This window comes from Ornithorhynchus anatinus, chromosome 5 (assembly GCF_004115215.2).
Source record: "Ornithorhynchus anatinus isolate Pmale09 chromosome 5, mOrnAna1.pri.v4, whole genome shotgun sequence".
Taxonomy (NCBI): Eukaryota; Metazoa; Chordata; class Mammalia; order Monotremata; family Ornithorhynchidae; genus Ornithorhynchus; species Ornithorhynchus anatinus.
In genome coordinates, this window is record NC_041732.1 from 33,331,747 (window position 1) to 33,357,230 (window position 25,484).

Here is a 25,484-nt window from a genome sequence, read left to right on the forward strand (position 1 = left end):
AACGTTAAAAAGGCAACGGTCCCTTCCTTCAACCAACATAGGTTGCTTTCTCTCCACCGGGCTGCATTTGCTTTGTTAGGCTCCTAAAAGGATCTTCTCCAATTGCTCCCTTTCCCGGAAGGTTTGGTGATAAGAGGTGGGGGGAGAGAGGGAGGGAGAGCAGAAAGAGGAAAGAAGAGGTGAAGGAGATACGCCCCCGGATTTTCCTACCTCAGTATGATGTGCACGGATTCCAACCGGGATGTAATATAGGCTTTTGTGACCTCAGGTGTGTACGTTTCCAACATGTGAGGTTCCGTGGCTTTGACGTACGGCACGGAGGCGGCTAACCGCTGCCAGAGGCTCAGAAGATAGTGAACGCTGTTCGGGGCAAACTCCCAGTGCTGGAAGGGATGGGGTGGGAAAAAAAAAATCACGAGACAAGTTACTTTTGGTTTCTGCCCCCAGTAGACTGGGATCATAAATCCCATCGACAGCAGATGCTTAAAAGAAGAGGACGCTCATTCCCGCCGTCCGCCAAGCTCGGTCGGCTAATCTTCCGAGGAAACAGACAACGAATGAGACCTGATGCTCCAGGTAGGCTCAGTCATCCCTGTTGGGGCATCAATCCTTCAGACTATCCTCCTGAGAGAAACTCTTCTGGAGTGAACTGATTTTCCTCGAGGGTTTGGCCCCCGCGTGCCCCAACCGCGGTAACTTTCCTAACTCTTCCTGCCGCGTCGCTCCTCCCTCACCTTCCTTTTCCGCAGAACGTGCCCATGGGTCGGGAGACCGCCTCAAACGCCAGGCTGCCGTACGCTAGATTTCATTTCTACAAAGGTGGCGGGGCCGGACATCTGTCTCGTTTGCTATTCCGTGCGTGGTTCACCATTCAAAAGAAAATTTCCAATCCAATCAGCCAAATTTGGCCCAGACTTATCGACAGACTCCGATAAGAGGACAGCTAAAATCTGTCTGAAATTAATTTTGGGGGGGTCATCCTAAATACTGCTGCTTTTAGCCCTGAGAACAGCAAAGAAATGGAAAAATCCACATTTATATTAACGTCTGCCTAGACTGAAAACTCATTAATGACGGCGGCATTGGTTAAGCGTTTACTCTGGGCCAGGCACTGTACTGAGCGCTGAGATGGATACAAGCAAATTGGGCTGGACACAGTCCCTGTCCCACAGGGGACTCACAGCCCGTCACTGGGCAGGGATCGTCTCTATCTGTTGCCGAACTGTACGTTCCAAGCGCTCAGTAGGGTGCTCTGCACATAGTAAGCGCTCAAATACTACTGAATGAATGAATCCCCACTTTGTAGATGAGGTAACTGAAGCACAGAGAAGTTACGTGACCCGCACAAGGTCACACAGCAGATAAATGGTGGCACTGGGACTAGAACATAGGTTCCTCTGACTTCCAGGCCCATGCTCTAATCACTAGCGCTGTGGGCAGGGAATGGGTCTACCAACCCTGTTACGCTGTGCTTTCCCCAGCGCTTAGTTCAGTGCTCGGCACACAGTAAGCGCTCAATAAATACGGACTGACCGACTCGTTTGAAGATGAAAGGAAATATTACCGAGTAAAGGAACCATGAGAGAGGTGTGGCCAAACCCTGTCTGTCCAGATTCTTTAAATGGGGAAATGACAGAAGCAAACTTTGTGTGGGTGCAAAGAAACGCATCGCAGTCATTAGAGTCAAAATCTCGCTGCTTCCAAACTATACATCCACGGCAGAAGGAAAGTCTCTGAGACAATGTTCTTGGCATATGGACTCTTGCATTTTAAATTAATTGCTGCAAAGCAACCCTGCGGCATTAACCAACACTGTCCTGCCCAGGTCGGTTTAAATAATGCTGGTCTTAAATCTGTCAGGGGAAAATAGTGCGGAGACTTACGTTTTTAGATTTTTGTCCTAAACTTTCATTTTTTTTGTCTTTCGGAAACTACACCGAGTGCTTAGTAATGGCCTGGTAGTACTTAAGGAAGTCCATCTTCGGCCGCACCGTCTGATATTACATGGTCTTCAGATAAACGAATTGGGCCAATTGCCCAGAAAAATCCAGCTGTTTGCTTACAAACGCCCCCCTCACAAACCCCGTGAGCTCCCTTCTTTCCCCCAGCCCCCCGGCCACCCCAAGAATCAAGGACAAAACCAGTCACAAACTCTCAAGACCCATGACCCGTACACACTACGCTATCCTCTGAACGTTCTCTGCAGCCAAGTTACAGTCCTACTGGGTTACGGTGTATTTATTACTATTGACAATAATAAAATTATAATAATGGTACCTGTTTGGTGCTTACTATGTGCCGGGCACTGTACCAAGCGCTGGGGTGGAGACAAGCTAATCGGGTTGGACACAGTCCCTTCTCCCACGGTCTCAATCTCCATTTTCCAGATGAGGTAACTGAGGCCCAGAGGTGAAATGATTTGCCCGAAGTCACACAGCAGACAAGTGGTGGAGCTGGGTCTGGAACCCATGACTTTCCGATTCCGGGCCCGTGCTCCCTCCACTACGCCTTGATGCACCTCTGTTCGAAAGCCAAAGGAGGAGGCCTGGCCAGTCCATATGAGCACGAGGGAAGTACTAGGTGAGCACTGAACTGGGACAAGGAAACGGGGCCCGCTGCCCGGAGTTGGCCCTCCGTGGGATTCACTCCAGTCTACGGAATGACGGCAAACGGTGTTGCCCACTCCTCGCGCTAGCTCCGGGCCCGGCCTGCCACGGATACAGTCAGCAATCCTCTCCCGTCCAACGGGCTGGGGCACGGAGGGGGAGGCTGACCGCATTAACCACAGGCTTGGGGCTACCTGGGATTGGGGTGAAAGGACAGCTGCTTCTGTCTCAAACCACCCACTGCACCCAACTCCCGCTCTTAAGGCGGCTAAGAAAAGGTTTACAGAACTCAGTACAAGGCTCGCCTTTGGCAGAGAGAAAACAGGGATAATAATAATAATAATGATAATGTTGGTATTTGTTAAGCGCTTACTATGTGCAGAGTAGATCCAGGGTCAGCAGGTCGTTCCACATGAGGCTCACAGTGTTAATCCCCATTTTCCAGATGAGGGAACTGAGGCACGGAGAAGTGAAGTGACTTGGCCACGGTCACACAGCTGAGAAGCGGCAGAGCCGGCATTCGAACCCCTGACTCCCAAGCCCGGGCTCTTTCCACCGAGCCACGCTGCTTCTCCGATTAAAATTCAATTCTAGCAGCGGAGACGTCTCAGATTGTTCGTCGGTCCGAACGTCACACTCCCCACCCTTTTCTGCACGTGACTGACCCTTTCTTCTCCAACAACTGGAGTCGACTTTGTGCCACGTCTCAACGCCGCAACTAGAAAACTGACACGACCGCCTGCGCTGTCAAAAATCTAATGCTCTTCTTGACCCAGCCCACTTGCTAACACATTATCTCCCCCCGCGATGAAAAGCCACACGGCACCAGGCCCTCTCCTGAATAACGCCGGCAGCCGCTTTGCGAGTAAATGACAAAACCTGTCGGTGAGTTTCAAAATACAACTGTAAAAGGGCACGGGTCACACAGTGTAATTATGATCCATTCTTCCAGCGTGGGTCTGCAAGGTACCCCAAGCCTACGGGGAATTCAAATTCACAGAGCAGAGGCTCCAACCCACCCTCCAACTACGTTTTGATAAGGGACGGGAACATTCTACGGCCAATTCCCAATGATCTGTCATAATAGATGATAAAATTAACAATCCGGATAAGCCAAACCCTCACTCTGGCCATCAGCGTTTTGCTACAACTGCTAACAGGTCACTTTTTAAAATGGCATTTAAGCGCTTACAATAACAATAATAATGACGGTATCTCTACGGCACCGTACTAAGCGTTGGGGTGGATACAAGCAGATGGGGTTGGACACGGTCCCTATCTCACGTGGGCCTCACGCTCTCAACCCCGATTCTCCAGATGAGGTAACCGAGGCACAGACAAGTGAAGTAACTCGCCCAAGGCCACGGAGCACACAAGTGGCAGAGCCGAAATCAGAACCCGTGACCGTCTGACTCCCAGGCCCGGGCTCTATCCACTATGCCGCGCCGCTTCTCTACTCAACCTCTAGCGGGAGGAGCTAACGGGAAGGGTCTTGGCAGGGAGGAGAATGGAAAGGCCTGCAAACCCTTCAGTTATTAATCCGTGGTATTTATTGAGCATTTGCTACGTACAGAGCACTGTACCAAGCGCTCAGGAGAGTGCCATACAACAGAATTAGCAGACACGGTCTCTGCCCCCAATGAACTTACATATTATCGGTCCCTGAATAATGCAAGTAAACTTGATTCACCTGCTGCTGGGATGGCAGGCCACACCCCCATGCTATTCTTCCAGGGAGACAACCTGATGGGAAGGGCTCAGTCTGGAAGGTGAGCCGGCCTGCTGTGTGACTCCAGGAGAGGTACTTGACCGCTCCATGCCTCAGTTTCCTCAGCTGTAAAATGAGGGTCATAAAGCTACCTGCCTCCCCCTTCTACACAAGGATGTTGTGAGGACAAATGACATAGCACACGTGAAAGTTCCGCGTCAAAAACGAAAGCAACGAACTCAAGATGTTGTTGCTATTACCCTCCGTTCTACCAGAGATCAGTAACGTGCTGGGGACGTCTTCTATCTACCCTAAAGTAGCTGTCCTGAGGCTGAGGGAAGTCAGGGACAGGAGAGACTTCTATTATTGTTATTATTCTTGTGCAGAGACCCTATAAAATAAATACCAATATGCATCTGAGAAGGGGACAACTCTGTGCTTTTACGGCATTTAAGTGCTTACTCACATATGTGCTCAACACTGGACTAAGCGCTAGGGTAGATACAATCTAATCGGGTTGGACACAGTCCATGTCCCACATGGAGCTGACAGTCTTAATCCCCCATTTTGAAGATGATGTAATGACAGCCACAGAGACGTTCAACGACTCGCCCGAGGTCACAAAGCAGACGAGCGGCAGAGCCGGGATTAGAACCCAGGCCCTTCTGACTCTCAAGCTCGTGCTCTATCCACGAGGCCATGCGGCATGGCCAGGAGGGCGAGGAAGAAAAGGGAAAGAAACCCAATACAAACCTGCAAGCTGGTCACTGTGAAGTTGGCTATCAATCGGATCACCTCGGGGTAATTTTCCACCTTTACCAGTTCTCCCAGTTGGTAGTTGCTTTTCAATCGGGCCAGCAGTCTGCAGAACTCATGGTAATTATTTGGGTCTGACAAACTCTGAAAGAAGAGGAAAAAAACGTGAACTCCAACTTTTACATCACGCGATGCCTCAAAAAAAAAAAAAAGAAAAGAAAAAAAAATCCCCCAAACCAGATAATCCATTCTAAGCAGGGCATCCGTATTTTACATTCAAGTAGGGATCCCTGCCGAACCATTTTGAGACGGGTGATACAGAGTGACTTGGGGATCTTCTTTTATTTCTGAAATGTGATTCACTTTCTGAAAAGTTGAAAGCTTTCGGGAAAAATAAATAAAGATGTCTGGCATGTGAGACCTTAACGGAAGCATCTATAATAAGGGGAGAGTTATACGATTTGGAAAAGTATTTCAGAATCACACAATTTACTTGGAAATTTAAATATCTCTTTCGGTTCTGTGCAGGAAATGTAAACAAAGCTGGGGGAACTCAGGCATGGGAGAAGAATGATAGGAACGACAAAGTGAAGGGATGAATATACCCAAGGACATAAAAGCACACAGGCAAAGAACACACCCCAAATGCAGAGCCGCCTTATCATTTTATTTCAAAAAGTTTAAAAAACAGTCAAAATTTCACCTTTTTGTCCAACCTGGACTAGCGCCAATATTTACCAACACAGTACACATCTTTTAATGTTTTGTTTATTTTTGTATCACCAGGCTGAGAAATATGGCTGTGGTCAAATGTACTCAGATTTTATGAACAAAACAAAACACCCCAGCAGAAGAGACAGACACGGTAAACATATTTAATTCACTTTCGAACCCCCAGACTGCTTTACTTAGCCACAGTCTGATTTCTTTTGGGCCTTGAGATGGGCAGATTTGCACGGCTGACTGGTTGGCAGAAATATCTACTCGAGAACCCTCAGACTCGGGCGCCCAAGCCCCAGATCCTCACCTGCGGGTTTTCCAGTATTCGTTTCACGCCATCGACGAGATGGGAGAGAAACTTGGCTCTCTCTGCATTGTTGAATAAGGATCGGCGGACTGAAGCGATCTGCACTAAACAGGATAAGACCTAAAAGCGAGAAAAAGGAAGCCAATTCGGCTGAGAGGTGGATTCTTTGGGTATGTCACTCCACCACCTCCACTCAAAAAGCCCTTTGCCTCCTAGCCCTAAAAGAGGGCACCCTTTTATACCTCCCCAATCCGCCCAGTTCCCCAGGATATAAGGGTAAATACCACTATTATTATTATTAATAAAGGTAGACTGGGGAAAGGGGGTGGAGCCCTTCCGTTCAGGGCAGCTGCGGCCTGTTGCTGAGACGTATAAACTAGGAAGAGTCCATACGAGTTCAGCACGGCTGCTAATCAGATGGCCTGGAGACAAACCTGGGATTTCTCCGGCCAGCTTTAAGGCGGGCAACTTATTAGTCTGTGTGAAAGCTGCTCTTATTCTTGCTTATATGCAAACTTAAGGCCTGAAAACTCCCCGCAATTAGCGATTCAACTACTTTAGATTTCTGCTGCTCGGTAGGAGTCATTTTTCTCTTTTCTGTGAGCCTCTCAGTGCCTCAGTAGGACTCGACGGGCTTAGGTAAGTACTTTACCGCTCTAAAGAGGTGATCGATTCTGATCTGTGCTACAAAAATAATGATGATGATAATAATAACGGTACTTGGTAAGTGCTCACTACGTGCCGAGCACTGTTCCAAGCACTGGGATAGATACGGGTTGATTAGGTTGGACACAGTCCCCGTCCCACACGGGGTACACACTCTTCATCCCCATTTTACAGATGAGGTAACTGAGGCCCGGAGAAGTGAAGCGACTTGCCCAGGGTCACACAGCAGACACGTGACGGAGCCGGGATTGGAACCCAAGTCTTCCCGACGCCCAGGCCCGTGCTCTATCCACTGAGCCACTCTGCTTCTCCGGGCAATAAAAAGCACACCTATTAAGAACACCTCTTACCCTTCCTGACCAGCGCTACATTTCTGGCCGCAGAACTATGCCTATGTTAATATTTCTTAAATTTGGGGTCTTTTTTAAAAATGGTACTGCGTAATAATAATGGTGTTTGTTAAGCACTGACTCTGCACCAGGCACTATACCGAGCGCTGGGTAGACCCAAGTTAATCGCGTGGGACACTCTACTCTGCCCCTTGTCAGCTGTGTGACTGTGGGCCAGTCACTTCACTTCTCTGTGCCTCAGTTCCCTCATCTGTAAAATGGGGATGAAGACGGTGAGCCTCACGTGGGACCACCTCATTCCCCTGTATCTACGCCAGTGCTTAAACCAGTGCTCTGCACGCAGTAAGCGCTTAACAAATACCAACGTTATTATTTCTGTCTCACATCAGGCTCTCACTCTTAATCCCCATTTTACAGATGAGGTTACTGAGGCGCAGAGCTGTTCAGTGCCTTGCCCAAGGTCACTCAGCAGACAAGGGACCACTCCTTTGCTAAAGCTCCCGAAGACTCTTATTCTGAGGAGGAAGAGGAAGGAGGAGGAAGAGGAGAAGGAGGAAGAGGAGGAGAAGAGGAAGCTATTCCTTCTTCTCTCGGCTCCTCCCTAGATGCGTCCTGCACGATGCTTTAGCGGGAGGAAGTCCACTGAGACCCTTATGCCACAAAAGTGACGGAGGAGCACTGCCTTTGCTTGGAAAATCACTCTGGGACCTGGAAGGTTTTCCACTGTGGGATTCTAATGCAACATAGCAATAATGTCACCGGATGAAATGAGGACACGCTTTCTCCGCTGGCACGAGCCCACCTTTATGAATCGCTAGAGCTTAATTAACTTAAAACAGCTCGGGAGGTCAAGGGTTGCTCTAAAGGGAAGATAGCAATCCTCAGCTCCTGGCTGGCCCTTCTGCCATGCATGTACGTTCCTCTTGCGATTTTAACCTGCACCTAAGTGACGGACTCAAGATTTTCTCCTTCGGGCTTGGTCAAATATGATCGGAATCTCGTCTCTGCTTTAGCCTGCGCAAAATTAGAGACTCGGTACGGATTGAGATTTGGAATGACCCTAGATAACTGCCATGCTGGTCAACGGACGGGCTAAACAAAACAAAGAAAACTCCAGGAAACTCCCCCCCCCCCCACAAAGAAATCATACGTAATGTGGAGGACAGTGAGGTTGCTTAAATGGGATAAAACAGACTAAAAACTGGGGGATATCTTCAATACATCTGTGTCCTTTTAGGAGATGCTTAGCACCGGGCTGCTCCCTGGATTTGGGCTTGCTCAGAAGGAGAGGCGCTGGCTCCGAGGGCCCGCAGTCCAGACTTACCAGAGGTGAAAAAGAAGGAGGGATGGAATGATACAGGTCAAAAAACAGCTGCAGGGTAGAAGAATCCAAGAACGCTGAAACAAACAAAAAGGACAGTTTTAATGGGCATACCTGTATCACTGTTTAGAATTTCTGTCAGTATAGCTCAGTGAATTGGCAGTTACTGGCGCCTCATGCTTATTTAGCGGGAAGAATGAGCATCCTCCCCGTAAATTGCAAGTTATTCTCTTTGGAAAAAAACAGGAAAAATGTTCACCTCCTCCAAGAAACAGACACACGGCCCTGAGCAGAAAACAGCAACACTGGAAGGTCTGTAAAGACCTTGGGAGGAAGGATTTTATTTCTGCAGAGAAGCCCAGGTGCGTGAAGGCTTTAAGAGAAGTACTGCCTGCGGTCGACATGCAGAGAAACCTAATCTCTGAGCTGATTCGGAAGGAGAGCCAAAGACGAATATCCCCAGAAAAAATACTATTTAAAGTAATCCCACCTGTCAGGGGAAACCTTTTCTTTCTAAGAGAGCTAAGCAAAAATCCCTACTTTCCCCACCGCAAACAGAAAATTGGGTTTTCCAGAACAGGAGAGGACTACCCAGTTCACCGGGAACTTTAAAAATGGGTACGGATGAGGACGTGAGTTTCCTTTTTCCGACACCAGAGTGGCTGCTCTCCGCCATTACCTGATCTCCAGCTGGTGGGAATCTGTACCGTGCACAGGTCGTCTGAGGACTCATCTGTCGAGGTGCCGATGAAGTCGAAGTTCAGGCAGTTGTGGGTGAGCTTGAGGAGTTGCATGAGCAAACCGTGTTGACTTTCATCATTTAAATTCAGGTTCTTCCCTGAAGCCTGCGAAAATCACCCGGAACAAGAACCCGCGGAAGTGGTGAGATGACAAACGAGTGAAGAAGATGTGATTTCAAGCAAATAGCTTTAGTTTCCAGAACGGGCCGCACAGAATCAGGGCTCCAAAGACAGCGTCTTACATCTGACGTGTAGAGGCCCGTTCCTTATTTCCACGGGAAACCAGCTGCCTAACCTGCAATAAGCTTCAGAGAACAGGGCCTCTCTGGACCGATACATCGAAGGCTGAAGACGGTGATTATGACCACCAACTAGCGACCAATCGATTGTATTTACTGAGCACTTAACCTGTGCAGAGCGCTGTAGTAAGCACTGGGGACAGTACGACAGAGGAGGTGGGCACAGTCCCGGCCCACGATGAGCTTACTGTCTAGAGGACTGGCACTCTCGGGGAAAACACAAGGGATAATCAATTTAAATGATATTTGCTAAGCACTATGTGCCAGGTGGTGTACTAAGAGCCGGGGCAGGTACAAGCTGATCATGTTGGACACCGTCCTTATCCAATCCGTACCAGAAATCCCCTCCGAGGGGCCTTCCCTGGCTAAGCCCTCCTTTCCTCTTCTCCCACTCCCTTCTGTGTCACCTTGACCTGCTCCCCTTTTTCATTCCCCCCTCCCGGCCCCACAGCCCTGATGTACGTATCTGTAGTTTATTTCTTTAATGACGGGCTCCCCTTCTAGACTGTGAGCTCGATGTGGGCAGGGAATGTGTCTGTCTGGCGTACTGTACTCTCCCAAGCGCTCAGTACGGTGCTCTGCACACAGTGAGCACTCAGCTACGACTGACTGGGGACCCATTCCCCACTTCCCCCAGCCCCCTCTCCACCGTGTCGGCCACCGAACTTCAATGGCAGCCGTGGCGGGCAAACTGGGTTGCTCCAAATCTAAACTGGGACTTTGGGAAGCACCTCGATTCCTTCTACAACTGGGGCATCCTGATAAATACGTTCAAATCGGCAGATGAAGAGCAAGCTGGAGCCGTTGCCGCTTCATCTTCTACCTGGAAAGAGCATGCGACCAGGTGTCCAGAGAGCCAGGAAATAGTAATAATAATGGTATTTGTTAAGTGCTTAGAAGGTGTCAAGCACTAAGCGCTGGGGTAGACACAAGCCAGTCAGGTTGGACACAGTCCGTGTCCCACATGGGGCTCACAATCTTAATCCCCATTTTACAGATGAGGCAACTGAGGCACAGAGAAGCCAAGCACCTGCCCAAGGTTACAGAGCGGACAAGCGGCGGAGCCGGGACTAGAGTCCTGCCTCCCAGGCTAGTGTTCCATCCACCGGGCCCCTCTGCTTCTCCACGCTGCCCTGGGTTCGCCCGATCCAGAAGCTTTTCCCCCTCAGCAGCGGAACCGGACCACCCCCCCTCCCTTCGGATCCCCCCACGCTTCTCCCCTTCCAGGTTCTCTCACTGGCTTGCAGCGGGGGCTTCGGCTTCCTCACCCAGCAACCGCTCTCCCGGCTACTTGAACTGGGAGACCCACGGAGACCCAGGAACGGTAGGATCTGTCTTGAATCTACCCATGATACTTGGCACACAGGAGATTCTTGATAAACCCCACCACCAACTCTAGGGGCAAAGCACCCCTAACAGTGAAAAGAACGTGCAAGAGTCCTAGGGAACATTTCCTGCAGCGTTCAGTTCGGTCCAAAAGGGACAGCCTAGATTAAAACACCAAAAAAACCTCCCCAAACCCAAAGGAGCCTTTGAAACCCCCCATTTAAAAAAAAAAAAAAGTCATTTCCTTACCTGATGCTATCACATCTTTGGGTTAATAAAACTGAATAGATTTTTAAATTATTCATCTACTTTCCCCTACAAGCGTTACCTATTTAACTTGCTGCATTGTGCTCAGTGGGGGACGGTGGAACCAGGTCCAGATAGAGGCGCTAACACGGAGCAGCCAGAATCCGATCCCAAAATTACACGCGTCGCAAGATAAAAATCCATTTTTGCTCAACGGAAAACCAAACTGATACTTATTTCTGTATGAGGATTGTAAAAAATCATTTTTAAAAGACAGAGCTAGAATTTGGGGGGGGTAAACAGTACTCGTTAAGAACGAAAGAAAGAGGGGAGATGTGTTTAGAGTCATCACTCTGGTCTTCAGGGCACTGATTTGCAAACGGGAAAATTACAGTGCTTTTCCTTTTATCAGCCTCAAAGACTGTACCTTCGTTATGGGCAGGGAACATGTCTGCTAATTCTGCTTTACTGTACTCTCCAAAGCGCTTAGCACAGTGCCCAGCACATAGTAAGCACTCCAGAAATGCCACTGATTGCTAGATTTTTTTCCTGAAGATCGAGATAGATCGTAAAAAAACTTTACTACCTTATAGAGCGCTTACTTTGGTAAAATTAAGTGAGCTCCATTCTCCCCTGTTGAGGGGGTAAGTGCTGGAACATTAACCGAGTGGATTTTTTCTCCACATTGGCCCACGGGGCTGAATGCGTACGACCTTCAAATTCAGGAAGCCAAACCTAAACCGTCTCATCACCCTCAAGAGTTCTTTCTCCCTCTAAAGAACTCTAGAAATAATAAGAATAATAATGATTAATAATAATAATAATAATGTTGGTATTTGTTAAGCGCTTACTATGTGCCGAGCACTGTTCTAAGCGCTGGGGTAGACAGAGGGGAATCAGGTTGTCCCACGTGGGGCTCACAGTCTTAATCCCCATTTTACAGATGAGGGAACCGAGGCGCGGAGAAGTGAAGTGACTCGCCCACAGTCACACAGCCGACAAGTGGCAGAGCTGGGATTCGAACTCATGAGCCCTGACTCCAAAGCCCGTGCTCTTTCCACTGAGCCACGCTGCTTCTCCGACTGCTAAGTGACTCCTAGGTGCCAAACGCTGTTCTAAGTGCCGGGATAGATACAAGTTAATCAGGTTGGACACGGTCCCCGTCCTTCACGGGGCTCGCGTTCTTAACCCCCATTTTATAGATGAGGTCACTGAGGCCCAGAGAGGTTAGGTGACTTGCCCGAGGCCACAAAGCAGACACGTGGGGGAGCCGGGATTAGAACTCGGGTCCTTCTGACTCCCAGGCCTGGGCTCTACCCACTAGATCGGGTTGATTCCCCACTCTACTTGGTGAGCAAATATTTTATTTGCTCTAGATAGAGGAGGAGGAAAAAATACTGTCTGAAAACGGTAGTTTCCCCCGGCCCCCAAATCTCTAAGACAGAATACAACCTATAATCTCACCTGTTTTAGTAAATTGCACGAGAGGGTGAAGATATCGAACAGTGATGAATCTCGGAAAGAGGAAGCTATTTTTCTGTGCTTGGTCAGAGGATGGGTGGTGTCTGCCTGTTCAGAGAACAAACACAGCCAAAGAAAGTTTTAGAAGACATGTGCTTATATAAAATACGCAAGACTTGCTACATTTTTCATCAGACACGTCACAAACCGAAGGATCGCCTTTCCTCCGCTTTCAAATGACCAAACCGACACCGAATTCTGTCGCCACTTAATACTTCACGGCCACACTTGCGGTTTCATTTAAGATGAGATACGAATATGGTGAGAGGGTTTGCAATAGGTTTTGGAAATTTCAATTGTCTGAAGTGTCTGAAGGAGATGGGATGTTTACACTGAAAATTACTTTGCCTCAGTTCTGCTAGGTGCATTTTACCAAATTGTTGAAAGGACAGGCTACTAATTGCCACCTCGTGATACCGAATCAAGCTGTGAATTTGAGATGAAACAAACCCCTGGAGACTGTTGCTATTTAACTTTCCAAGTAGACATTAACTTGCAGCTGTTAGTTTAAAATGCACCATATTCCTAGAAAATCTCACTTGCCGCCAGCCTCTCTGAAAAAAGGTATTGAGAATTCAGTTGCGTTTCTCCTGACTCCACGACAGGTCCCCAGGCAGCAACCACTTCCGACAGCGCCAAGTTATGGATCCTCGTTCTGTTTTCTTTTTTTAAAATGGCATTTGATAATCGTAATAACTTCTATTATTATTATAATATTACTTTTGGGGTATTTGTTAAGCACTTACTATGTGCCCGGCCCTGTATTAGGGTTGGGCACCGGGGTAGACAAAAGCTAATCACGTTGGACAACAGTCCCACCCTCATAGGGTTTTCGGTCTCAATCCCCGTTATACAGATGAGGAAACTGAGGCACACAGAAGTAAAGTGATCTGCCCCAGGGTCACCGCAGACAAGCGGCAGAGCCGGGATCTGTGTTCTATCCACTAGGCCTCGACGCTTCTCGCTACTTCATTTTTAAATCCGGGAGCCAAACAACCAAATCAAGCTGACGGTCGGCTCTAAATCTCGCATTCGAGTGTATCAATCACATACCTCGAAGACAGATACTTCTGTATTTTTCTGGCCATGCAGTCATCAGGTCATTCTAAACATGCTTATTAGTATTAAGTGTAAAATTCTGAGGTTTGATTTGTTTTCCCCCCAGTCTATAAATATAAAAAGCACACAGCTTGGGTCACTGGGTTCTTACTGCGGAGTCCGAATTTTAATCGACTTCCAACTATTAAGTTCGAGAGCACCGACTTCAAGTTAGAATTTCAAATGCTGGAGGTAATAAAGCTTCTGGGTATTAGAAAAAGCAGTATTACTCTAAGTAGGGTCCTTTGTTTTCAGTCGACGCAACTGTTTACTTCAAATTCCCAGGTTTCACAAGTGTTTTTTCCTGTTTTTTTTTTTTTTTCCACCCCAATTTTCCACTCCTCTAACAGACTCTTTTGCATCTTCAGTGTTTAGAACCTAACCCGTTTCGGATTGCTAAGCATTTTGCGAATGCTTGGGTCACTGTCTCCAAGGGTTCCGACCGGCTCTGAGAAGGCGACTTGGTAGGGAAAAGGAGGATGGGGGAGGGAGAGGAGAATAAAGTTGGCAGGTAAGACGGGTAGGACCGGAGATTTTGGGGTCAGCAGGACAGTCGGGAGAGACGAAGGTGCAGCCAACCCATGGGGGACGGAGGGCGTGAAGCCACGGACCCCCAGACGCAGGCCAGGCATTTACTCCTGCTAGCTTCAAACAGAGTTCACGCACTTAGAATCACCTCTCTGAAGAGAAACCGCGTACAACTTCTGAGGACCCTTTTCAACCAACACTGATGTATTTTATTAGAAAGCTCTGGAATTACTGGGTCGAAAGGGAAGGAAACTCATCCAGGGAAAACCCAACTACCCTCACTCGGTGGACTGTGACGACAAAACTGGGTTCTTTCTATGGAGTCCGAATTTTAATCGACTTCCAACTATTAGGTTCGAGAGCCCTGACTTCAGGTTAGAATTTCAAATGCTGGAGGTAATGAAGCTTCTGGGTATTAGAAAAAGCAGTATCACTCTAAGGAGGGTCCTCTGTTTTCAGTCGACACAACTGTTTACTTCAAATTCCCAGGTTTCACAAGTGTTTTTTCCTGGTTTTTTTTTTTCCCCACCCCAATTTTACACTCCTCTAACAGACTCTTTTGTATCTTCAATGTTTAGAACCTAATCTGTTTTGGATTGCTAAGCAATCTGCAAACAGAGCGGGAGCAGGCTGCCCGAGTGCCACTTCCAATCAAGGGGTGGAATTCAGGAAGGTTCAGGGAACTTTCTCCCTGGGTGAGGAAGGGTCCCCAGGAATTTCCTCAAGTCCACCATTTCTGACTCACAAATGGGGAGGCATGCTCATACCCCGCTGGCAATCTGGAACTGCTGGCAAGAAAGGGGAACCCCGGGCCCCATTTGTGATAGTAACCCACAGAGAACACTCTTTCCCCACCCATTTTTGTTACTGAACTAATAGATCCCACTAAATTGCCTGGAAAACAAGCAAAATAAACACCTAAAACAAAGGGCCCTACACATACAGGCACGCACACACACACACACACAAACACGCGTGCGCGTCTATCGGTTGACAACCTGGGAAGGGCCGCTTAACAGCATCTCCGGCCTGTTAAGCAAGTGAACGAACTGCAAGCGTTTCAAAAGCGTTTTCTGGTACCCGATTCTGGTGAGGTGCCATGGCAAATGACAGAGGTACCCACGGTCCAGTAGTGACCTACTATCGTTTCCTTCAGGCTTACTGGCGACGGCAATTTCAAATGGTCTCAAAAATAGCACGGTATTTAACAGACGGGATCTTCCGTTTCGAAAACATTTCTAGCCGCATTTTAATAACAGCGCTAGAGGGCCGTGGTCTTCGTCTGAGCAGAAGCGCATCCACGTGTGTAGGTGCAGGGGACAGAGAGACGCTGCCAGTCCCGTGGCGATTCAAGCTCCTGGACCCATCTCCCTTACCGGCAAGGCGGAGGGGCAGTGGAACAGTTCCCCTCTGCATCGGTCCCCCGGTCTTTAACGGTCTATGCTGTTAGTCAAGCGATGGGTTCCAAGAGAGGGGGAATGGAAAAGGTCCGGTCTCACAAGGACCTTCATCACTTACCGCCAAAGCACACAACTGCCAAAAAGATCATCCCACACACAGCAGAAAACAACAATACGAAAGAAAAAAATAGGACACTTACTTCACTGAGGAAGGCTGTAGCACTTACTTGATTAATTTCATTGGTTAACTGAGACAGAATCGTCACTCCAATGATGCAGTGCTCGACGCTATCCTGGTGAGAAAGGTAAGGCGGGAAGAGTTGGCGCTCTGCCCATCAGCCGCTTGCGTCCCCTCTGGACTCTAAGCTCGTCGCGGGCGGGGAAGGGGCCTACCGACTCTGCTGCACTGTACTCGCCCAGGCGCTTAGAACGGGGCTCCGCACACCCGAAGCGCTCAATCAACGCCGAGGACGACGATGAGGACTTGAACCAGGACGGGCCCTCGCCTCACGACACGGAAAAGGCAAAGCGAGACGGGGACGGCCGGGAATCCTAGTTTCGGCCCCGAGGCGGAGATCTCGGGCGGTTCTGAAAATCGATCTCCGAATGACTGCCTCTCCTCTAGTGATTCCTCCCGGGCCCTGCCAAACCGGGCACCCGCTTCGTACCTGCAAAAACCTGGTGACGTCTGTGATCACGTTTCTGAAGACATATTCGTCCTTCTGACAGTCAAACCAGCCCAGCTTTGTGATGCGGGCATATAACTGAATAAGTGCTTGTGTGACAAAAGTAGCCAGCTTTGGCCGGGTAGCTAGGTAGTTGAGCACATAGTTCCCTGCGAAACAAAAGCAATCCATTTGATGGGATATTTGGCTATCCGACTACGCCCTCATCCCGCGAAGGGATTCTGCGTGACTGGTGTTGTGATGTACGTACTGGGACCGGTGGTCTTGGCATTCTGGCGACTCCCCGGGCTCATTAGGGAAAGAGCTGGAATTCCGGACTTCGGTTTTCCAGACCCACCCGTTTAGGCTTCTCACACTAAAGCAGGCAAGATTTCTATCTTGTGATCTCAGACTGGGAATTTCACATCCGCACGGTAAACCCACCGGAAGAGGGCTTAAATAAATAAATGCCAACAGATTTTTCAGGAAGCCACGTCCCCCAGAACTTAATAAAATGGGAAGACACCCCTGCCGCTCCCCACCGGCCCCAGCTACCATCAAGTGAGGGGAGCCGCACGAACGCTATTAGGTTATTACTCAAAGAGTGATAAGAACACTACATCCCTGACCTCCAGGAGAGAGTCCAATCTATTATCGGCTTCGGCGACAATCGGAGGGGAGGAGCTTAGCCACTGTACAAGACAGCTCTGAGAATACCAGCACCTTTTCTGAGGACCGGAAGGTTTTCTACTTACGGATGTCTATACGCTGTTCCAGTGGCAGGGGGTTGTTTGTGCGGGACACAAGCTTCGTCAGGCATGTAGCTGCCAGTAACTGGGAGTACGAGGACTGCGGAAGCGAAAAAGAAGGGCTACGTTACGTCACGGGGGGCTTTTCACGTATAAGTCGGGGTGAGACCTTTAAATAGGATATCTGAGTTCAAATTCTCACTTAAGAACGGTAGACTTTTGCAGCATTTTTACCTTAGGAGTGGGAGAGACAAGCGTACACACCAAAAAGGCTCCCGTAAGGTGGCTAGCGTGAACACCTAAAATAACCAGCTGGTCTTATTAAATTGGCTCTAAAGGATGAGGTGGTTGACTTTTTTCCCTTGTGATTCTGTTCACAAACAGCGTGGCTTAGTGGAAAGGACTGGGCCTGGGAGTCGGAGGACGGGGGTTCTAATCCCGGCTCTGCCACGTGTCTGCTCTGTGACCTTGATCCTGTCACAACCTCTCTGTGCCTCAGTTACCTCATCTGTAAAATGGAGATTAAATCCTACTCCCTCCTACCTAGACCGTGTGCCCAAACCTGATTAGCTTGAATCTAACCCAGTGTTTCGAACGGTGCTCGGCAGGCAGTAAGCCCTTAACAAGTATGATAATAATAATAATAACGAAAAAGAAGGTAGGCCGCTCCCAAGCCCCCGAGAGCTGAACCACCATTATACGTTGAAATTACGACGCAATATCTAATCTTTACTCTTTACTCCTACTTAAGACCGTGGGCTCCTCGTGGGACAGGGCCTGGGTCCAACCTGATTAACTTGTATTTGCCCCAGTGCCTAGTACACAGTAAGCACTTAGGAAATACCATTACTAGCCTATTATATGATCATTTATGTCTTTTGGGGGAATGAGGAAAACACCACCTTTTATCTCAAAATATTTCCCAAAGCTCTATTTTGGTAGAAGGGGGGAAAAAAAAAGGAAAAAAAAAATCATATGCTGTAAAACTCATCCCCAAATTACATCCTTTCCATCAGCATATCTATCATTCAACTAGAGCTCTAGGGAAGGAGGATGTCAATCTGTGTCAGGTTCATTTTATACTGCAATTTATAAAATTAATTATGAAAAAGGAAAATCTATCCCCTGAGCTATAGAACAGAATTACCCCATGCTCAGGTGTGGATTTTAATGAATTCCAGCCCTTACTGCAAATCGAGCATTTCATCAGATTACACTGCACAGGAACCACGTAGAAAGACTCGCGTGTGATGATATCACCTAAAACAGGATGCAGGCTCAGGGCCATTATAAAGAAGTAATTTAATCAAGGGCTATGAATTATCTGCAGTGAAACTAGCAATATTCAACCCGCGGTTTGTAGATTATTAATGACAGTATCACAGAGAAATAACAAATTGGGGGGCGGGGGGGCGGCTAATGTTTTTAAATCCCACGCATCGTCGATGCTGGAAAACGCGGTCAGGGCGCACGAGTCATACGGTGCACGACCAACCCGTCCACCTTCTGGCTCCCGCTGCTGCAGGGAGGGGACAAGTGACAGCTTGTGCCGGCACTAAGTTATTTGAAAAGAATGGCTTAGGAAGTCGGCTTAAGTCAGGGGGCATTAAATTAGCTTAGGCCACTCACTGACCATCACCTGTCTCCTATTTGCCCCGATGTCATCTGGAAGAGAGAGCGTAATTCAGGCTGCTCCGATCACCTGCCTCTCCAGACCACGGCTGGGCGCGCGGGGCCCGGCTCTTTCCAACTGCCCCGCCGCCTGCGGCTGCCCAACAGACTGGGGGATTCCTGTGGGTGACTGGAGGAACGAGGCGGGTCGGGGTCCCCCTTCCTACGTAGGCACCCGAACCCAGCCCCAGCTCTGGCACTGCGAGCTGCAATATCGCGGGGATCTGCACGCTGGGGGTGCCGCACCTGAGTCGGGGGTGTCTGGTAGTGCCGGGGCTGTGGAAGGGAAACTGCAGGCCATTCACTTCTTCGGAAGTGAGAGAGAGAGAGAGCGTGTATGTGTATAGAGAGGGCGAGGAATCAGAAGAGGGAACGGAATCGGTCTGACCGCATCTGAGATCGGGAAAGGAAACCAACCCCGAGACCCGTCACCGATCCCTAGGGCAGTCAAGGATGAAATGGGGTCTCAGAATCCGGCAGCAGTGGGGTTGGGTGGGTTTGGCGGGAGGGGACGGACCGCTGCCTGACGTTTGAAGTTGCGGAGGATGAAATGGGATCCGGGGCCTGTTGGCGACTGAGCCGGCAGCACCCGTACGTAGCCTAGCCGGGAAAATTCCTCTCCCAGAGACTCCGGATCTCAATTCAGCTCCCCCCTCTGTTTTCTGCTTTCCAAGATCATTAGGGGTTTCTAGATTGGGGAGGGAACAGGATGGGGGGGAACTCCCTGGGGGGACTGAGCAGGAAGGGGAGGGGATTTTAACCTCCGACTCCTCTGCTCCTGAGTTCGGGTTGAGAGGAGTGGATGCTTGGGCTTGAGGACGGAACGGCCCCTCCTGAACAGGACCCCCGGGTATAAGGCTACCGATGGCCGTTGGGAGACGTTCTTACGGGCATATCTCATTTTTAAAAATACCACGTGCCGACCAGTTCACTCCACACGGGTAACGATTTACATTTTTCAGTCCCATCAGGCCTGATTAATCATCTGGAAAGATGGGAAAGTGGCTCACCTGAATCCGCTCTGACAATTTTTAGCTTTAATTAGAATGAAAATTTGGTAGGGACTTCCCGTTTAAATATACTTCCTTCAATCAGAACAATCGCAGTGGGATGTCGAGAACACTGACTAAGTGGGCAAGAAGCACCGTGTAGGATCGGGAAGAAACAGAAACCGGTAGCAATATGATGACAGTAACTAATATTTTTCACCGTTGCAAGCGTCTCGTCTCACCCTCGAGAGCTAACCCTGGGTGAGTACGTTGTGGGAGGGGACAAACCCTGAAACTGAACGGGAGAGGACTTGACGGGCCGGCGATCCGTCTCCCTGTGACAATTTTATGACGCAATGATGCAGATCAAATGACTAATTTCAAAAAGAAATCCTTAAAGGTAGTGCCCATTCTTTATCCATTCCTTTTTTTTTTTTTTTTCAAGTATTATCTGTTAAGTGCTTAGTATGTGCCAGGCGCTGTACTAAGCGCTGGGGTAGATATAAGTTAATCAGGTTGGATGCAGCCCACGTCCCAAATGGGGCACTCAGTCTTAATCCCCGTTTATAGATAAGGGAAGTGAGGCACAGAGAAGTTGAGTGAATTGCCTATGGTCACACAGCAGACACGTGGCGGAGCCGGGATTAGAACCCGGGTCCTCTGACTCTTTCTGCTGGGCCACACTGCTTCCCTTTACGGTTTTTTTTAGTTCATAGACCCCCCCCCAGTATTAATTTAGAACACTTTCACAGATGTTAGCCTTTAGCTGAAAGAATCTTTAAGCGGCAGCATGGACAAGATCAGGAAGCAAAGGATTCCCATCTATTCCAATCTCTCCTGTAGGCAAGATACATTTTTCAAATGTAAAGCTGGACACCCCCTTCTAGGTCTTTTGTAAAATGCTCTGAGCATTTAGGCACAGGGTCACTTTTAAATGCAAGGAACCGGGGGGGGGGGGGCGGGGGGGGGGGATTCTGCCGGGGAGGAAGGAGCAGTCATGAATTAGCGGTGAAACGTCTTAGAGCCCTGAATGGGATACGCTGGGCCCGATGGATCCAAGCTTGCAGGGCCCCGCTTGGTCAATCAACCAATCGATCATATTTATCGAGCGCTTGCTGTGTTCAGAGCACTGTACTAAGCGCTTAGGAGAGTAAAATACAGCCAGATTGGTAGACGTGTTCCCTGTAGCGGCCGTGACCATGCCGGGAACGGAGTGGTCTCGCTTAAAGAAGCCAGACAACTTTAATATACTAAGCCCACCCCGAGAGAAAAACATTACAAATTTAAAAAAAGCCTTGGGGTCCAGGTAGGCCGGTCCCCCAAATCCTGCCTTTGCAATAGAGAGACCCGGAGATGGGGAAAAGAGCAGGAATGGACATTTGAGGGGGGGGAGGAAACAAAGACACACTCGCTTGGGAACAAAACTGGAAAATCTTAGGCCTCAAGATAGAAAGGGAGTTCCGTGAAATTCTTAACACGAAGGAAACGGCAGAAGGTAAGAGAAACTTTAAAGCAGATTCTCCTATTTGGCCTCTACAGCTTCCTTGGCATCCGCGATCTTTCCGATACCGGGTAAGGAAACCTAAATACATCTTACAATCAAACAGTACGATTTTAAATTAGACCTACTTCGCAACTAATGGGAAACTCGGTAGGGTGAACACCAAACTCCACCCTAATCCTCCGGTGGCCTCAGACGCTGCTGACCACCCACGGCTCCCGGAAGCGTCATCCGACCTCGGCTTCGCTGCCACCGTTCTCTCCTGATTCTACTCCTACCTCTCTGGCCGCTCATTCTCATTCTGGACCCCTCCGCTGCCTCGCCTAATTGTGGGAGCCCCTCAAGGCTCAGTTCTGGGTCCCCTTCTATTCTCCATCCGCATCATCCACTCCCTCGGAGAACTCATTCTCCCCCATGGCTTCGACCACCACCTCTACGCGGACGATTCCCAAATCCGCATCTCCGGCCCCGACCCCTCTCCTTTCCCTGCAATCTCACAATTCCTCCTACTTTCACAACACTTCTACCTGGATGTCCCACCGTCACCTCAAACACGTCCGAAACAGAACTTTTTATCTTCCTACCCGAACACCGCCGTTCTCCCTGTGACTCTCCCGTCACCGTAGACGGCACCACCACCCTCTCTGTCTCTCACAAGCCCGTAACCCTGGCTTTACCCTCGCCTCGCCTGTCTCCTTCAACCCACACGTTCAATCTGCCACTCAGTCCTGCCGGTTCAGCCTTTACAACATCGCTAAGATCTGCCCTTTCCTCTCCGTCCAAACGGCTACGAGGTCGATTCGAGCACTTATCCTATCCCGCCTTGATTACCGCATCAGCCTCCCTGTTGACCTCCCTGCCGCCTGTATCTCTCCCACTCCAGTTCCTACTTCACTCTGCTGCCCGGATCATTTTTCTACAGAAACATTCGGCCCACGTCTCCCCGTTCCGCAAGGACCTCCGGCGTTACCCACCCACCTCTGCCACGAACAGAAATTCCTTACCACTGGCTTTAAAGCACTCCATCCCCTTGCCCCTCCAACCTCATCTCACCACTCTCCTACTACAACCTAGTCTGCACCCTTGGCTCCTCTAATGTCAACCTACTCGCTGTACCTCAATCTCATCTATCTCGCCGCCGACCTCTCAGTGACACCCCCCTCTGGTATGGAGCGCCCTCCGTATCCGGCAGTCACTCCCCCCACCTTCCGAGCCTTATTGAAACCGCACCCCTTCGACAGAGCCCTCGTTTCCTCTTCTCCCACTCCCTTCCGCGTCGCCCTTTCGCTTGGATTTGAGCCCTTTTCTCATCCCTCCCTCAGCCCTCACGCGCCTGTGTCCCTAATTTTTTTTTTTAACATTAATGTCCGTCTCCCCTTTAAAACCGTAAGCTCGTAGCGGGCAGGCAACGCGTCTACCAACTGTTTCACAGGCCTCTCCCCAACGCCTAGTACAAGGCTCTGCGCACGGTAAGCGCTCGATAAATACGACCGGCCAGGCGTAGGTGCTGTTGCCGGACGAGGCGAGGACGGTTCGCGGCTCCCTCGAGTCCCACCCAGACTTTCCTTTCCGTCTCCCGAAACCTCAGTTGGCATTCGCAATCTGTCAAATCTTACGTACACTCCCTCTTTCGAGGAGGAGCTGACACTTGCTCAGGCAGTCGGGGCTGTTGGTGAACTCGACCAAGGCTTTCTCCGCCTGAAGACGGGTCGTGGTGTCTGTCGTTTCATACAGCTGCTTGCACAGGTTCTCTAGCTGGGCTAGGCTCTGGAAGAGATCAACCAGAAAGGAAAAAGCTCAGAGACGATAGGACCGTTTCTCGTCAGCTGAGCCTCGGGGACGCGGTCAGCCAGTTCAGTTCACCGAGCGCTGTCGGTATTTTCCCTTTTCATTAGGCTTATTTAAACATCGTTCAGCCACGCGAGACCAAAATACGCACCTGTACAAACTGTACCTTTCGCTCAACACTTTTTCTTACCAGAACACAGCATATTTCAGGACATTCGTTATTAAGAGGACTAGTCCAGACGGTAGTTTTTAATCGAAGCTACACCCGCCCCACCATTCCATCGGCTTTAAACCCCGCAGCACGCTGTACCACTTTATGCCGATACTTTCATTTAAAATAAGACGGATACAGTGACCTATTCCTCAGCTCTCTGACACTAGCCTGCAAATTGATCTCACATTCTTCGGGTCAATATTTACTGCCCCCAAACGAAGGCACTTCTGCATCGCCTTCCGAAAACAAACGCACAAAAAATAGCTTTTCTTCCACTAAGCAAATCCGTGCAAAGAAGTATCAGTGGCATGTGTGGGTGCACACACGCGCGCGCGGACACACTTTCTGTGCATATTTCAGCCTTAGAGTTGGACACGTATCCTGCCGATGAACTGCGTGAATGGGTCTCTTTTTTAAATGGGGAATCCGCACCGGAATGGGAATAATTAGTCAGGAAAACAAATAACGGTGGATGTAGGAAAAAGAGATAGCAATTAGTCTCTCAGCTACCTGCCAGAGTGAGGAAAATACACAACAGGTGAGGGAAAACTGAGACCCAGGAATAGGTCTGTATACGGAAAAAGCCCTTACTCTTCCTTCCTCCTGCTGTTCAGGCAACCACCTGATCTCCCAATATTTCCAACCGTATCCTCGCACACTCAAATGCCCACAGATCATTTACAGACACTTACTTTGGAAAAACGCATCTTGGTATCGAGACTTTACGATCTCTTTTCCTCCGCTGGCAGCCTACAAAATGCACCCTATATTCAGTAGTAGAAGTTTACAGATGGAGAGGGCGAGCCTCAGAGCGGCCGAGTGCCTTCCGGCGACAGCGACGTTGCGCTGGGTCTTCTCTCCCGACCGGGAGCGCCTAACGGAGATGGTTTACTGAGCTTGCAAGTTTACGCACCTTCCTCCTCATGTCTGAGCTGATCAGTAGCCTCTCTCTGGATCTGTCCTCACTGGGGAATCCTGCCTCTGCTCCACATTTAAATGGACCCGTCAACACGAACCCAACTGCACCACATGTTTACTCAGAGATAAGAGCGGGGAAACACCCCAAAACAAACCCTGCTCTAAATCTTGAACCAATTCCAAAGAAGTGGGAAGGCTGTGTACGGCAGACCGAGAACCTGAATGGATCTAAACATCCCCGACGAGGCCGGTGACCCTCTGAGAGACACGGGACCAACCCATTAAGGTTCCGCCACTACTTTCTCTTCTTTCGTTCTTCGGAGGGAGGAAGGTTTAACAGCGCTTGGTCTTCAGAGGACCGACTGGAAGCAGGAGGTTGCAAACTCCCTGCGGGGATCCCGCGTACTGATTCTTCGGTGCGCTCTCAGGCGCTTGGTAGACTGCTCTGCCCACGGTACAGGCACTCAATAAACGCTCAATATTTGAGTGGATCCCAGTTTACTCCCAAGAACCGGCGACGTTTTGGGCGTGGCGCTCTCGGAAATGATCAGACGAAAAGTAAAAATTAAGTAAAACAACCTATATTAGCTGCCTATTAAAGTTTTCAAATACGGTACATCAAGCCTGCCCAGGGCTTTTCATTATCTCCTCGTTTCATTACGCTGCGGCTTAACAACCAGGCTTTTCCGCTGAGCGCGAAGCCCTCAGGCCATCAAACTCCGCTTCCTATTTTGCTCTGCCTGCTTAATGATGCTCGGAAATCAACCTGGATGAAATGAGAAGTAAATATCCCGGAATGAGAGAAGATGATCAACAGCCTCAACTGGGGAGTCGCAAACCTTGCGACCTTCATTAGGCTTACGTTAAATTCGTTCCTATTTGATTTTTCAGGGTCCCACAGTACCCCTCAGTTGATATCAAAGGGAGCAAGAAAACTGCCTGTTTATTCTACAGCTTCCCGTTCCAAAGTTCGGGAGACGAAAGACGGGCTTCTCGTGTAGCCACGCCACGCATTAAGAAAAAACTCCGTGCGCGGCTACCAAACCCGAAAAACGCGGTCACGGACCTCAGAATCACCCCGGGCTTGTCGTCCCAAAGTGATCTAGCTTAAAGCCTGACAGTCCAAGCTAAGAGATTCTATTTCCTTCTTTACAAGATACCGCCTCAGATTTTAAGTGGATTTTTTTTTTTTTTGGCTCAACAGCATTCACTCAAAGGAGGAGCAACCACTTGACAGCACAGATTAAATCATTTTCAAATGAGGACTAAACCAGGTCCAAAGTCGCCCCCTGACAGAAAAGGAGGGAGACCTATAAACTCCAGGATTAAGCACCGACAAAAAGTCACTTGACCCTCCCTGTGAAGAAGCAGATACGACCAAACCGAATACTTTGCCA

At 49.2% G+C, this 25,484-nt stretch overlaps 1 protein-coding gene across 2 annotated transcripts in view; it reads right to left on the minus strand.

Annotated features, from left to right (window-relative positions):
- XPO7 (exportin 7) overlaps positions 1-25,484 on the minus strand; it is a 90,393-nt gene that overhangs the window by 20,656 nt on the left and 44,253 nt on the right. The window contains exons 2-11 of one of the 2 annotated variants that reach the window (XM_039912006.1): positions 22,788-22,934; positions 17,013-17,106; positions 16,261-16,427; positions 15,820-15,885; positions 12,510-12,614; positions 9,114-9,279; positions 8,438-8,511; positions 6,098-6,217; positions 5,068-5,214; positions 211-383 (exon numbers count right to left, since the gene is read on the minus strand). In XM_039912006.1, the coding sequence (XP_039767940.1) occupies positions 211-383; positions 5,068-5,214; positions 6,098-6,217; positions 8,438-8,511; positions 9,114-9,279; positions 12,510-12,614; positions 15,820-15,885; positions 16,261-16,427; positions 17,013-17,106; positions 22,788-22,934 (1,259 nt within the window). Of the gene's footprint in view, positions 1-210; positions 384-5,067; positions 5,215-6,097; positions 6,218-8,437; positions 8,512-9,113; positions 9,280-12,509; positions 12,615-15,792; positions 15,886-16,260; positions 16,428-17,012; positions 17,107-22,787; positions 22,935-25,484 lie in introns of both variants that reach the window. The other variant, XM_039912005.1, reaches the window with a different exon arrangement.